Source organism: Protopterus annectens, chromosome 11.part0, assembly GCF_019279795.1.
Source record: "Protopterus annectens isolate FY-2018-M chromosome 11.part0, PAN1.0, whole genome shotgun sequence".
Taxonomy (NCBI): Eukaryota; Metazoa; Chordata; order Ceratodontiformes; family Protopteridae; genus Protopterus; species Protopterus annectens.
In genome coordinates, this window is record NC_056745.1 from 382,036,158 (window position 1) to 382,050,157 (window position 14,000).

The following is a 14,000-nucleotide window of genomic DNA, read 5'->3' on the forward strand; positions in this document are numbered from 1 at the left end:
CCCTGAGGAGTAGTTAAGATATCAATGAGATTTACTAGTTATCACAGCATAGCTAGTCTAAATAATGGGGGCTCGGAAAAATGCCCAGTGGGAAACTTATGAAAGCCTGAACTAGACACACTGTGAAAAAACCTGAATGCCCAATGAGATTTTACCTCAGGAAATGCGGTGACAATAGTGTTGATGGCATGGTGCTAAGAGAATATCCTCAGACATTCTGAGTGACTGACAACTACTCTCAATCTGAGGTATGGTCAGATGGAGCAGTAAAGGGTTTGGTGAGGCCAAAAAAGTAAAACTTAGTGTGTATGGGATCTCACATGGGTTCCTATGGGCATGAAGTTCAGGACTAAGACATGGTGGGCTTTGGTAACATTGCGCCTTAAAGCCTGGAACTCCCCCACGACTAATGAAAATGCGTCACTGGTTGAAGTCTAATGAACAGGGAGAGTGGGTGAGTGGCTCATTCCCATTTCCCACAACCTGGACAAAGTCCCCTTGGAGATTGGCTGAGGTAGTGAAAATTAGGTGGAGCAAAATGGAACCATTATGGAAGGATCTAAATTAACTGTAGGGGTGGGATCAAGTGTAGGAAATTTCCTAATAACTTTGGGGTATCCCTGCCATCTGTGGGACCATATCTGAATTTGGTAGTCAGGCCATAGGCCCCACTACTACATGTCAAGAGGCTGGTGTTTTGAGTAGTAGAAGGCGGGTCAGGCATAATAACAAGGTTTCTACCACGGCTATTTCTCACTTACACACTTTGCTGCTAACTTTTTGTGGTACCTGTGCCTTTAACCACAGGCCTCTTTAGTATACTTAAGCTTAGGGGCTCCGATGCCTACAGCCTACTTTTTTTTTTCACCAAACTATACTAAAACCATTTGTGAGGACTGTGCAGTCATACTGTATTGAGGACTGTGTAGTCATACTGTATTGAAAAATTTAAAAGTGGTTGTCGATTTTCATTTTTACTTTTATTTATTTATTTATTTATTTATTTGTCCTTTATTAACCAGATTAGTCCACTAGGCTGGGGACCCATTTTCAGTGGAGATCTGAGGAGAAAAGCTCCACAAAACACAAGATTAAAAAGATGCCAAAAAATAACACTCATATCATAACCATACCAAATGACACTGCAAGTTTAAGAACATTAAAAAGGACAAGATAAAGAGACATGTGAGTAACAACATTAAAACTTTGTAGAAATCATTGAAAGTATGGATTTTGTGCATGTACAACAACAAATGATAGAGGTCAAAACAGAAGAATAGTAAGTGGAGTGTAGAGAAAAGTGAAGAAATAATTGAAGAGACAAAGAATATCAAAGAATGGCAGTTGTGTCAGTTATAGTGGGTGGAGTGGAAGAAAAGGTGGTAAAGTTAGAGTGGAGAGAATGAAATGAGGAAAGAGTTGGGGTGGCCAGGGAAATAAGAAGTAATAAAGAGGGGCAAAGTTGGGAGGAAAGTTTAGTTTTTAAGAGTACTCAGTGGTGCAGCTATGGAACCACAGGACTGTAAGTATATATAATATATGAAGGGAATAGTTCTGGTGTGGTAGTGGGAGATTAGGTGAGGTGGTGGCAGTTCCAGGAGGGAGAGTTGGCTAGGTATTTTTTCAATTCTTTTTTGAAGAAGAGTGAAGATTGGATATGTCGTATGTTAGATGGGAGTTTGTTCAAGGTTTGAGGTATGAAGCATTTATAAAGTATGCAGGGGAGGAGATAGGCTTGGGCAAGTGAGGTCTTTGCGGTGTTATTTAAGAATTTTTTGTGTCTATATAGCAAACCTAGTTTTTGATTGGTCATTTTGATGGACTGTAGGATGTGATGGTCAAATTTCAGTTGGTCATCGATTGTGATTTCTAGAAGTTTTGTGGAGTCTGCATAAAAATTGGTGTTGTCAAAAGAAGAGAGACTGAAAGAAGTTTTAAGATGGGATAAAGATTTTGGAAGAAAAAGGAGGAGTTTGGTTTTCTTTGGGTTAAGGATAAGTTTTTAGTTTTTGTTAATGTGCCACTGCACTACATTTTCACATTTACTGTACTAAATTTTCACATTAAGGTCAAACTACTGTAGCTGTATTTTGCACTGTCTGTTAATTTAATCTGCTACTACTGTATCTTAGAAAATTACTCAGAACCTAATTATATTAATTTTCCTATTAGATTACTGGATACCATTGGACTGCAGTCTGCTTGAAACCCTTCTGTTACCAGCCTTCTAGCATTAGACACATTGAAGCAGTGCATGAAGGGCTTCATTCCTTATTGCCTCTTTTTTTTCTGTTTTTTTTTTTACACTCATGCCTGCCAATCATCAACCCCCTTACATTCAATAGACTCATTAAATTTCCATCACTGGGGTAAGAGTTGGCTGGGAGAAGCCACCATTTAGGCAGCCACCATGTGTGGCTTCCTTTTTTTACTCTATTCTCTAGCCGCCTACATGGACTTGGCGAAGTGTTGGGGTGGGTTGGTGTGCACTGGGTAGACTGCTGAGGCTGTCCCCTCACTTCTACAATGGATGTTCCCTCTAAGCAGCCCCAACCCTCTCTAGAAAGTTTAAAAATCGGTTTCTCTGGTCTCTACCAGGGAAAGTGCACTAACTCTACATGCCTCCAAATGCATGCAACTCCCCCTCCCCCCAAGAGAGGTAAGCATGCTAAGTCGTCCTCCCTGTCCAGCTCCTGCAATGCTGAGGGTGCTGAGTGAACCCCAGTAACCTGGTTTGTAGTAAGTGCTCCATCACTCTGCAACATGCAACCAGGCAGAAAAACAACTTATTGTTAAAAGTTATAGAAACCACTTGTGAGAGGTTAAGTGAGAAAGTTAAGTGCTCTCCAAGTAAAGAGGACACCATAGCTAAAACAACCATCTATTCCAACGATTTCTACTCTAACCCAAATTTATCCAAAGGATGTGTTCCTATCTGCCTGAAATACAATGACAACTTTAAAAACAAGCCCCTATAGTGGAATGTCAGTTTCAATAAACTCTACAACAAGAGGGGGGAAAAAAAACTTTTGGCCCTAAACAATAAACTTAAATTCCAGTGATAGAAGTCATCAGACTAAATAAGGAATGAAGGTGATGGATCAAAACCCACAAGGGAAAAAAATGACAAACATTGCTGCACCATCCAAGGACAAACACAAAACATTTTAACCACCATATTAACCTTAGAAATAATTTTCAGCATTGCACTGATCTCATATCCAATGTCATAATCCACCCCAAAGAATTAGCATGTATACTGTAGAGGTTCACAGGTTTACACTAGGCTAATGACTACCAGGATCTTTACAAGCCTAGCTGTGCAGCCTAACCCAGTTTTGTTCCAGAGTTCTTTGGACGCCTATATGGTGGGGTATATGTTAGTAAAGAGGGACCTAAGAGTTATGTCAGGGGTATGTTAGTTGGAGATTAATTTATTTACTATATAGGTTCATAGGTTTATACTAAGAAAGAAATTTAGCTCAGTCTCCCCTCCCCCCATTTATCCTCACACCATCCAGTCAGCAACCTACTCTTACAATTACTTCTGAACAAGACTTAAAAGCCCTCTCTCCAAAGCTACCAACACCAGCTCTATGGATAATCGATAAAATCCCAGACAGTTTTCATGTTAGTATGAAACACTGACTTCCACACAAATGTATTCAGTCTTAGCATCTTCACTGGATATGTATCTGAGGCCTAGAGAAAAGATGTTGCACACCTTGTGAATTGCGTGCACTGGCCCAGTAATCAAGGAGCCTCAATCCTCACCACTAGCAGCAGTGAGGGGCGTGCACATTGGGGGGGGGGTTAACAAGTACACACACAGTAAAGTACAATTTACCTTAAGAGCACACAGAGATCACAGTCCGTCTGGGGATGGTTTCTCCCTTTCTCTCCAGATCCCCAATAAGACTCCCCACTGGCACAGCTATAGGGTTCAGATCTCAGCCGAGTAGTCAAGCCAAAACCTCCAGTACCCTCACTGTCCAACCAGTGCTTCATGTCCCTGCTCAAGTAGCTGACACACACACACACACACACACACACACACACACACACACACACACACACACACACACACACACACACACACACTTTGAGATTTGGTTTATATACAAACACAAAGACACTCCTGGGGAAGGTTGGCACAGGTTCTCCAGCTATTCCCCCTCCTGCCAGACTACAAGGTAGTAATCACTGCCACCAACTACTCATCATCTACTAATAAGGCCCTTCCCAAAGGGTGACCAATTTCACTGTGTAATATTACTGTTATCCAAATAGTTAAGTGTGACGAACAGCAAGACTATTGGAGTGGCTTGGACAGTATCACCAAATACATGCAAGTACTCTCCAAGAGCTTAAATTATCTCTACACAAAAACAGCCACAGTTGAAAGGTTTAAAATATTTAATAAAAACACAAGACAAATCTCATCAATCACAGTGCTAATCAAGCATTCAGAAATCACAGGAAACTTTAAAATAATATTGTAGGATAGTCTGACAAATATACAAAAACAGCTAGACTAATCTGGCTAAATTGCTATCTAACTCTAAGAGAAATCACTGTTCTAAATAAATACCTTACTTACAGAGAAAGCTGGTGAGTAGATGTTCTTCAGACAAAATGCAAAATGTTCAATTCTCTCTCTCTCTCTGAGAAAGCCTTAAATTGATAACACAGTATTGCTGAGTCATTTCACATTACATCATTCTTAACACTTCTCTGGTTTAATTTCCCAGGCTCACAGAACTTAAAATTTTAACATTTTTTTGATCTTGCAGCTACCAGGAAACCACAGCAATAAAAGACATTTTACATGTAAAATCTTAGTAATTACCTCTTAAATCAAGACAACAGAAATAATTTCCTGGCTCAGACATCCTGTCTCTGAGCTTGAGATCAAACAATCATACAATACTTGACTTATCAGTTTTCTTCCAGCAAAGTGCACTGTGGTTACATTTTAGAAGATCAGTAAAACATATAGTTTAATCATAACATATAGTTCTCTTTACATTTCTAAACCAAGCCCGTGCATTATATTAATATTTACAAATGACAGATTTATTTACAAAATTCTGTCTAGCTAGGCTGGAAACCTTCACACACCTCCAAAAATGCAATCTTACAAGTAATACTGCAAACTACAGCCCCATGAGCCTTTACAGAATCATTTTCAAAACAATGTAACACATGATCATTGAACTCATAAACAAGAATATTGGTAACTTAGAAGCCCTTGACCTAAAGCCATTTGGTTTTGTGAAAGTTGGAGTATACCTATTTAACCTAGTGGATGTCTTTGAGAGGACAGACTCCCTACTTGGATTTGCTGCACCCCTTTAATGATATTTCACACACACTGGTATGATAGAAAAAATGATCCAGTTGAATTTAATTCCCTACAAAACACAACTTTGCTTACAGACAGAATCCATTCATTCAGGGCTGATGGAATACTTCTAAGACTCATCACCGGTGACATCCCACAGCATTCTGTACTGGGACCCAGAGCTGTAGGAAGGTCAGCTGCAGTCCTGGGCAATCCCCCTATCATCATCCCCCTCAAAAACAGCTGAATAACATAAAAAAGTCCTCAGTTGCTGAGGCTTAAAGCACTACAGATTCTGCCATAAAACAAAAATGATTGGGCAGATGACTTGCAGGGATCAAATGCCACACTCCTCTAAAAGCTCCAGATAGCTGCACCGTTTGCCATACCCCGGCCGCAGATTTGTTAAAACCACTACTCTCTGGCATCTATATCACTGATGTCAAAACTGAAATTAAGAGCCCCTGGCTAATTAAGTTTGTGGATGACTGCAAAGTCAATGATTCCAGCAGCTCTCCAGAATGCAGCCACATCTTCCTAAATCACCTAATCCTCACAAAGACATGGTAAAAGGACCATGGAGTAAAGCTAAATGCAAAGAAATGTAGTACTGTACTCTTTGGTAAACAAAACCACCACAATATCTACCACATGAATCACATTCCATCCAAAAGAGTGACTGTCATTAGAACCACATTCACATTCATGGACAATGAAATCTCCTTTGACTACCATGCGCTGACCATCACCGAGAAATCTTTTTACTTAGCCCAGCTAATTACAAAATACATAATATATAGGTCAAAAAGCATCATTGTTTAACTATACTCTTCCCTAATTAGGCCCATACTGGAATATAGTGTCACCTTTGTCATGCACTTGTATGTACATCATCCAACTTGAAAAATATCGTTGTTTCTGCACAAAGAAACTCTCTGGTAAGAGTCTCTTAAGCAATATGAGTGACGAAAAGCTCTACCTCACTACTCTCTCTCTCTCTCATACAGCCTTCTGGCTTAAAAGACAGTAAACAACCCAGTCCTGCTGGATCTCCTACACATTCGAAAAACTTGCAGCACCACAAACACCCACTAGAGATTTTGACATAACATACACAGAACCTGTTGAGGAGATCAATATTTAGGATAACAAGAGTTACAAGGCAAGTAAGTTGAGAGACTATCTGCTCTGTGCTAATACCCACCCCAAAATATAGCTTCTACTTTCAGGAGGACAAAACTTATCTGGCCAGGGATAAATTTCAAGTTCTTCTTGGAAAATATGAGGGTGCCATGTTAACATGCAAAGGCAATTTGTTTGAGAGATGGAGAAAAGTACTGGCTAATAAATCTGTCCCTCCAGCATGTTTTATTTAGGTGTTAGTAGAGGGTTTTGAGCCCTAATAAGTGTTGTCGCAAAGATCCCCTACATATCAAAGAAATAATTTCACTAACTCTGGTGGATGGGGATTTGTAAATTTACCCCTGGTCTTGTCCCCCGCTCTCTTATGAATAGGCAGAGCAAATAATGGGAATTCCAAATGAATATGCTGCAAATGGGCAACTGGACTGATTGCCTAGTATCTATCTATAAACCTATGCATGACATTACTAAGTATGGTATCACCAAAGAAATGAAGACTGAGACATAGCTGTAACAAATTTACTGTGACCTGTATTATGACTTCCTTGCTGTCACATAAAGCCTTAGCTATATTTCCATGCTATGAACAACAGTACCTGTCTACTGAAATAATCCACCACTACCATGTCTCATGCAGGAACATCTCTGCAATGGTGCACTGCTTCTATGTAAACTATACCGCATCTGAGCCACATTTGTAAGATTCTACAAGACAATAACTATTGCCTCATTCAAACTCGGGGAATGTGTCAGCTACCAAAAGACTATCGACAGTCAGCTATTTATCACCCACAGTGCCAAGAATTCATTTCATATGTTGTAACTCACAGTTTGTACTACATGTTACACAAGTACTGCCTTACATCTACTTGGAAGGAGACAATAAAAGTCTATTAACTTTTCATTTTAAGTGCATTTAACATTCTGCCTCCCCTACATCCTGACCTTCCCCTTAACATTTTTTTCCAACTGTCCTATGCCCTCTTGAATGTCTTGGTGCACTATTTCACTCTTATCCACTCCATCAGTGCATTCCACTGATACGGAACCATCTTTGTGAAGTAGTACTTTCAGAGATCCAGAAGTAGTCAATCCCTTCAATCTGCTGCCTGCACCCTTCTTTTCCCTCTGTCCTTTTTTGTTCAAAATTACCCTTCACACATCCCTGGCATGTTTTTGTGCATTGGTCTCATGTCTCATGTGCTTCACGTGCCTCATGTGCCTCATGTGCCTCATGTGCCTCTTCAAATGATGAAAGATTTGGCTGCTCTAGCCTTTGGTCATACCCCTTCCCTTTCACCCCATAAATTTTTTGTGGTAGCTTTCCCCTGGAATCTTTCAAGCTGCCTGACACTTTTTTTCTTACATGGTCCCCCATAAATGCATTTAGTATTCAAGATATAGTCCAAGTACAGCCGTCTAGGAAAACACAGCATTATCTCTTTGCATGTGAACTCTATCTACTGAGGGTACATATCAGCATTCTGTATGCTGTTGCGACAGCCATATCACTCTGATTTTGATGATCCACTCCAGGTATGATCAACACACCAGATCACTGTCCTGCTTTTTTCTATCAGTCCATTCACAACAGACGACGCATTGCATCAGACTGTTGTGGCCTAAGTTGCAGTACTTTGCATCACTTGCAATGAACATCAAACACCACCTTTCTGCTCACTTGTTCAGCATTTCTGGTACAGCTCTGAACCAACTAGGTGAACCATTCATGGTCTAAGACCTCAATTACCTCTTGTTCTCTATTGGCCTCTTTAATAAGAAGCTCAGAATCTCTTATTTTGCTTCTGCGAGATTCCATTCACCATAAGTATTATCGTCCTCCATTTACCCCACTCCTTTACTTTTTGCTTCACTATCATCCTCCTCCTTTCTGTGTCTGTGGGATGACATTTTCAGTCTTCCAGCTCTCTCCCTTCCTCTTCCTTAACTTCCATGGCACATAATCTAGCTTCTGATCCACTCCAACTTTAGTGCCTTTCCTCTTCTCTGACCTCATAACTGTTGCCCTCCTTAATGCATACTGCCATTCATCCTCTCTCTCCCTTCTCTGTAATTTCTGAACAGCTTACATCCAGAGGCCAACATGCCCCACCCTCCTACATGTCACTGCCCCATGTTTCTGTGATACCAGCTATGTCCAATCTCCCCATATGCCCCCCCGCCTTTTTACCCATAATCTTTGCATTGCAGAATAAGACCACCCAGCCACGGCTGGGTCACCTTGTCTGTTTTTCTATGTACTGAATTCTCTTTTAACCTTCTGTCTACTTCTAAACACTTACCCCATTGTGCTTCTGTCACTTTAACCCTACACCTCCATCTGTGTTTAAAGTAAGTGAGAGATGAGGGTGGATAATATTATACATATCGGGGGGCATGTCAGAGTTCATGGATAAGTCCAGCACAGTAAACTGCAAGTCCACAACATAGCCAAACCAGTGCTTCTGCTTGTGCTGGTCTGCTTGCGCAAGCTTGTCTGCTTGTGAATGTGTATCTGCATGTACATGTGTCTGCTTACGTGTATGTGTGTCTGCACATGTCTCTGTGTTTGTGACGGCTTCAGTATGTGCCCGTTTGCATGTTTGCTTGTGTTTGTGTGTCCACTTGTGTGCATGAATGTGTCTGCTTACATTGTGTGTGTGTGTGTGTGTATAAGTGTGTGTGTTGCTGCTTGCAATCATTTCTCTGTCTGCATATATGCATACGTGTGTGTATTTGTGTGCGCATGTGAGCGAGCGCATGTGTGTGAGTGTGTGGCTGCTTGCATGTGTGCACACGTGTGCCAGCATATGTGTGTGTGTGTGTGTGTGTGTGTGTGTGTGTGTGTGTGTGTGTGTGTGTGTGTGTGTGTGTGTGTCTGTGCACTTACAAAGGAGCATCCCTAAAGAACATAACTATGCTCCATTGATGATTCTGCAACAGACACCTCAGAGGTACCTACTGAATCAGCTCTCAAACTGGAAAGCCCCACTGAAATTTTGGCAGCCTTAGCAATAGCAGTCCTCTTTGCCTCAGACTTTAACTGGGAACTACTGAGTTATATGCATATAAATTGTCAGATGCATCATTCCTGTCAAAGCCTTCTGACAGGTCAGAATACCCTTAAACATCTGCTGCCTGCATTCAGCGTTCATGTTGTACCACTCTGTAATGGACACCCTTTTTTTTTACTTTTTGTTAATGCATGCACAATTAATCAGGGTGCACAGTGGACTCCCACCCCTGAAAAGTGCACTGACATATACCCAGAAAATGCAAATGTAGGTGAATCAAACATCACGCAGCTAAAAAAGTACAGACACAAGGTGAAAACATTACAGAGCTTGCTAGTTTTTGAAACCATAGTGACTTAAACTCATGCAGACTACAAATGCTCTACTTATATATATATGACATAATTAACTCAACCAAAACTGTACTTTTTATGGCATGTACTTAACCTGAAGATATAATACCAGTCATGTCAGTCAACTGTGCCATCCAGTGTTAACCTTCATCATCCAGCAATCAGCATATTGGTTAGCATGCACAACAACTTTGTGATTCAATACAATACATTTTAAATTAACTATAATGGAAAATCAAGAGAGGGTTGTCATGTAGACAGGTTTGCAGCACATAACTTGTGTGACTACTATTGGCAGTGGTGCTCATCCTTGTAAGATGGACAAAGGTCATCAGGGACCTTTTTGATGACTAGAAGATAACTGTCGTGGATAGTGTGTGTGTGTGTGTGTGTGTGTGTGTGTGTGTGTGTGTGTGTGTGTGTGTGTGTGTGTGTGTGAGTGAGAAACAGAGAGATGCCAATGGTCACTCATGCACGTGAAATGGTTCAGCCTACCTAGTTATCTTTATTATTGGCACTGTCCTACTCTTGGTCATTGCCTGTATGCATGGCACAGATGGTCCTGTCCTTGGTCCCCAGCTGTCTGCATTATAGCTGGTTCTATCCTTTGAAAGAGTTGCCTGCATGGCATAGATGATCCTGCCCTTTGGCAATGGCTGTCAGCATGGACACTCGATATCTGCATAGATTCACAGGTTCATAGGCAAGTACTTGGCTAGTTGCCCTTGTGGTCATTTTAAGCCTAGCCAAGTTTCCCTTTCAAAGGTGAGAATCAAACCTTGTACAATGTGTCTGTGAAGTAAACACCATAACCACTATATCAACCCCCAACACATGGCATAGCTGGTTCTGCTACCAGACAGTAGCTGTCTGCATAGCACAGCTGGTGCTGTCTTCAGCAATGGCTACCTACATGGCCCAAATGCTCCTGCCTTCAGTCACTAGGATGCCACAGAAAACAGATGGTCCTACCCTTTATCACTGCCTGTCTGCAGCTGGAGGCCCAACATCTTTACTCTAATAGAGCTGTGAAGCACCTATGGAGAAGAGACAGATATGCAAGTCTGCATGAACGGAGTCAGAATTTTTATCTACTGGAAAAGTAGTAGATGACAATATCCTGCAATGCAGAATCTAATTTGTATTAGAACATCAGCCTCATTACTGCCAGCATAAGGTCAGTATACTTTATACAATGCTTCTGTTTTTTTTAAACATATTAACAATTATGCAGCATCCTCCTTAAATGAGTATGTATCTTTCCTAAACACAGTAGCATTTTCAGACCTTATATATTAAAATAAGTGGTCAAAACCAGTACAGAAGCCACCACTGATAGAATCTTCCTTACCTACTGTAATCATGTGCATATAATTTTCCACCATTACGTCTCTGTGTAAATCTTTCTCTTCTTTGGTCAGTGTATTCCACTCTTCCCTTGAAAAATCAACAGCAACATCTTTGAAGTTTTCTGGTATCTGAAATTACGTGGAATTTGTTTAATTTTGTTTTCATATCACTGCAAATATGCATCTGAAACTTTGCAACAATTCAACACAACCATAACATGCTTCTAAACTACAAAAATCATCTAAACCTTTGAGTTGAGGACACATCTGTTCATCCTTTTATTCTAAGGGGGGACAATCTTATAGTTATCAGAGGTGATAACTCATAGGTAACATGACCAGTGAAGTTAATTTCTTCCGTTCTAAACAAAACTTCCAAATCAACATGGATAGCAGCTTTGTCAGCACACGATTTTAGAATAAGGTTTTTAGAAAACATTTGCACATATTTGTTAACTACACAGGCGATTTACGGGATTATGATACTCAAAGAAAACTTTACACTTAGTTTCCCACCCAGAAACGCTACTGGTAACCATGTCACAGTACACCCATGTATTTATGGCACCTGAAAATATGTACTTAACATTCTTGGTTTACCCTAAATATTTTTTAACCAATAAAATTGTTTTCGGCAAAATGTATTTGCTTCAACATTATACAAAACTGCGTCAGTCCTATTCTCACTGTTATTCACTGCCCCCAGGTTTCCAGCAATTGCTCTCAATAACCAGCCTTATTCTGCTCTTTTGGCACATAACTCATCTTCTTATCCCTCAGCAACTCCTCGCCAACATGTATCATCTCATCCCTCGCTTTCTGCAAAATCATCACTCACCAAATGTTTCTTGAGTAGCAGTACAGAGAAATTATGCAACCACACTAGTCAAGCCAGAGCCCTGCAGAAGAATTATCAATCATATCATGTGGTCAGAATGGTACTCATCTGTAGCACAAACACTAAAACTTAAGAAAAAAAACACTTGCGGAACATTACCTACATGACTATGTCCCTGTCACCCAGCAGAGAAAATTATTAATTTTCTCTAATGTATACATAAAGACAAAATGAACTGGGATAGAAGCAGACAGACAGATCTAATAGTTCTGTCAGTAATAATGTAGAACATAGTGAAAAAGTTAACTGAGCTCTCTCAGATGTTCATCATATTGCTCAATACTGCAGTAGCCTTAGCAAGGATATAACAGCTGGCCAGCTTCCAAAGCTTCAGGACTCCTTCTACTCAAAACTGTCAGACATCTCCAGCTGAGGTGAATAGCAAGACAGGTTTGGAAGCCAAGCCCTTCAGAGCTTTCCTGCCACTGAAGAGTACACTCGTCTGAAGCTTTTGAAGATAAACGGATGGCTTGTGCTATCCTTTTAATGCGCCGATAGGTTCCCTTCGAGGGAAAACTTCATTTTAAAAAAAATGTTTGCTATTTTAAAGCTAGGAGTGTTACAATTTATTTATTTATACTTGTTTAGAGGGAAAGTCCGACTGGGCCAGAAGCCCATTTTCAGTGGAGGCCCAGGGAGGAAAGAAAAGCTCCACAGAAATATACGCAATATGTAATAATTAGATAGTACAATAGTATACATACAGTAAGATGCAGACTGCACATCATCTAGTTAGTCTATACAAAGTAGTATTCAATACAGTTTTCTAGTAGATACAGGTTCAAAAAGTAAAACACAAGCATTTCAGTGAAGACCACTGAGAAAAATAAAGCTAGTGTGTACATATTAAATAATAGAAAATGAGATAAGGAGTAGAGAGTGTGTTGAGAGAGTTATAGATATCTTGTCAGTCAGGTTTGGCACAGGAGCAATGCCAGTTCTTGGATAGATGTTCAAATAGTAGTTGTTTAAAACTGGTAGATTCAGGTGTGTTTTGGAGAGCGTGGGGTAGAGAGTTCCATAATTTGGCTATATGATTTAAGAATAGGGCCTTACTGTGAGTGTTGTTAGCTTTGTTAACTGTGAGAAAGTTTCTGTCTGCAGATCTTAGACTCTGTGGGCATGAGTATGGAACAACAAGTTCCTTGAGGGATGGGCAACTGTCAGGATGGAAGATGATATTGTGTGTGAATTTAAGTTGGTAGAGATGAAGGTTTGACAACTCGAGCCAATTTAATTTATGTAGAGCAGTACAATAATGGGTTTGGTGGGGAAGGTTTGCTGTAACATGGGCTATTTTGTTGTATTTGGTTAAGTCTGATTTTTTAAGTTGGTAAAGAGGAAGACTGTATTGGCTTTGTATTGTAGTTGTTTAAAGTATTTGAAAAACGCATTTTTCTGTGCAGAAATTGTGTTGGGCTGGCAAAGTGTTTTAATAAACGCTTTTTACTGTGTTTTTGTGTGAAAAAAGTGACTTTTAAAGACTAAATGTTTACCAGTTTTTGCTGCTTGTTTTCCTTGGAAAAAAAGCACCATTTGGCTTGACCATGGAACAAACTGTTGGTCGCATGGTAAGTCCTTCTTCCAGCTAGAACAAAAGGAGTTAAGGGGGTGGAGCCTAGCTGGCCAGCAGAGAGCAGTGAATTGAGAGCTTCATAAACTAGTACAATAATATAGGAAAATATTATTATTTTCAAGTTTAAAACATCAGAAGTCTATAGATAAACTACTAAACTACATAAATATCAATTTTATGGAGATGTACAAAAATTGTCCTGTCAGGTAATTTAGAGATATATACTGAGTCATTAAATATGAACAACTCAAGGAATTCTCATCCAGATGTTGCTTTGAAAAAGGAACTGCAATTGATTACATCTACCTTACAGGAACTATCTT

General features: G+C 40.0%; 1 protein-coding gene across 1 annotated transcript in view; it reads right to left on the minus strand.

The window, feature by feature from the left end:
- Window positions 1–14,000, minus strand: part of LOC122815398 (gastrula zinc finger protein XlCGF57.1-like) — a 116,578-nt gene that overhangs the window by 46,505 nt on the left and 56,073 nt on the right. Inside the window, exon 2 of the mRNA XM_044087865.1 lies at window positions 11,206–11,332. Within this exon, the coding sequence (XP_043943800.1) occupies window positions 11,206–11,332 (127 nt within the window). The remainder of the gene's footprint in view (window positions 1–11,205; window positions 11,333–14,000) is intronic.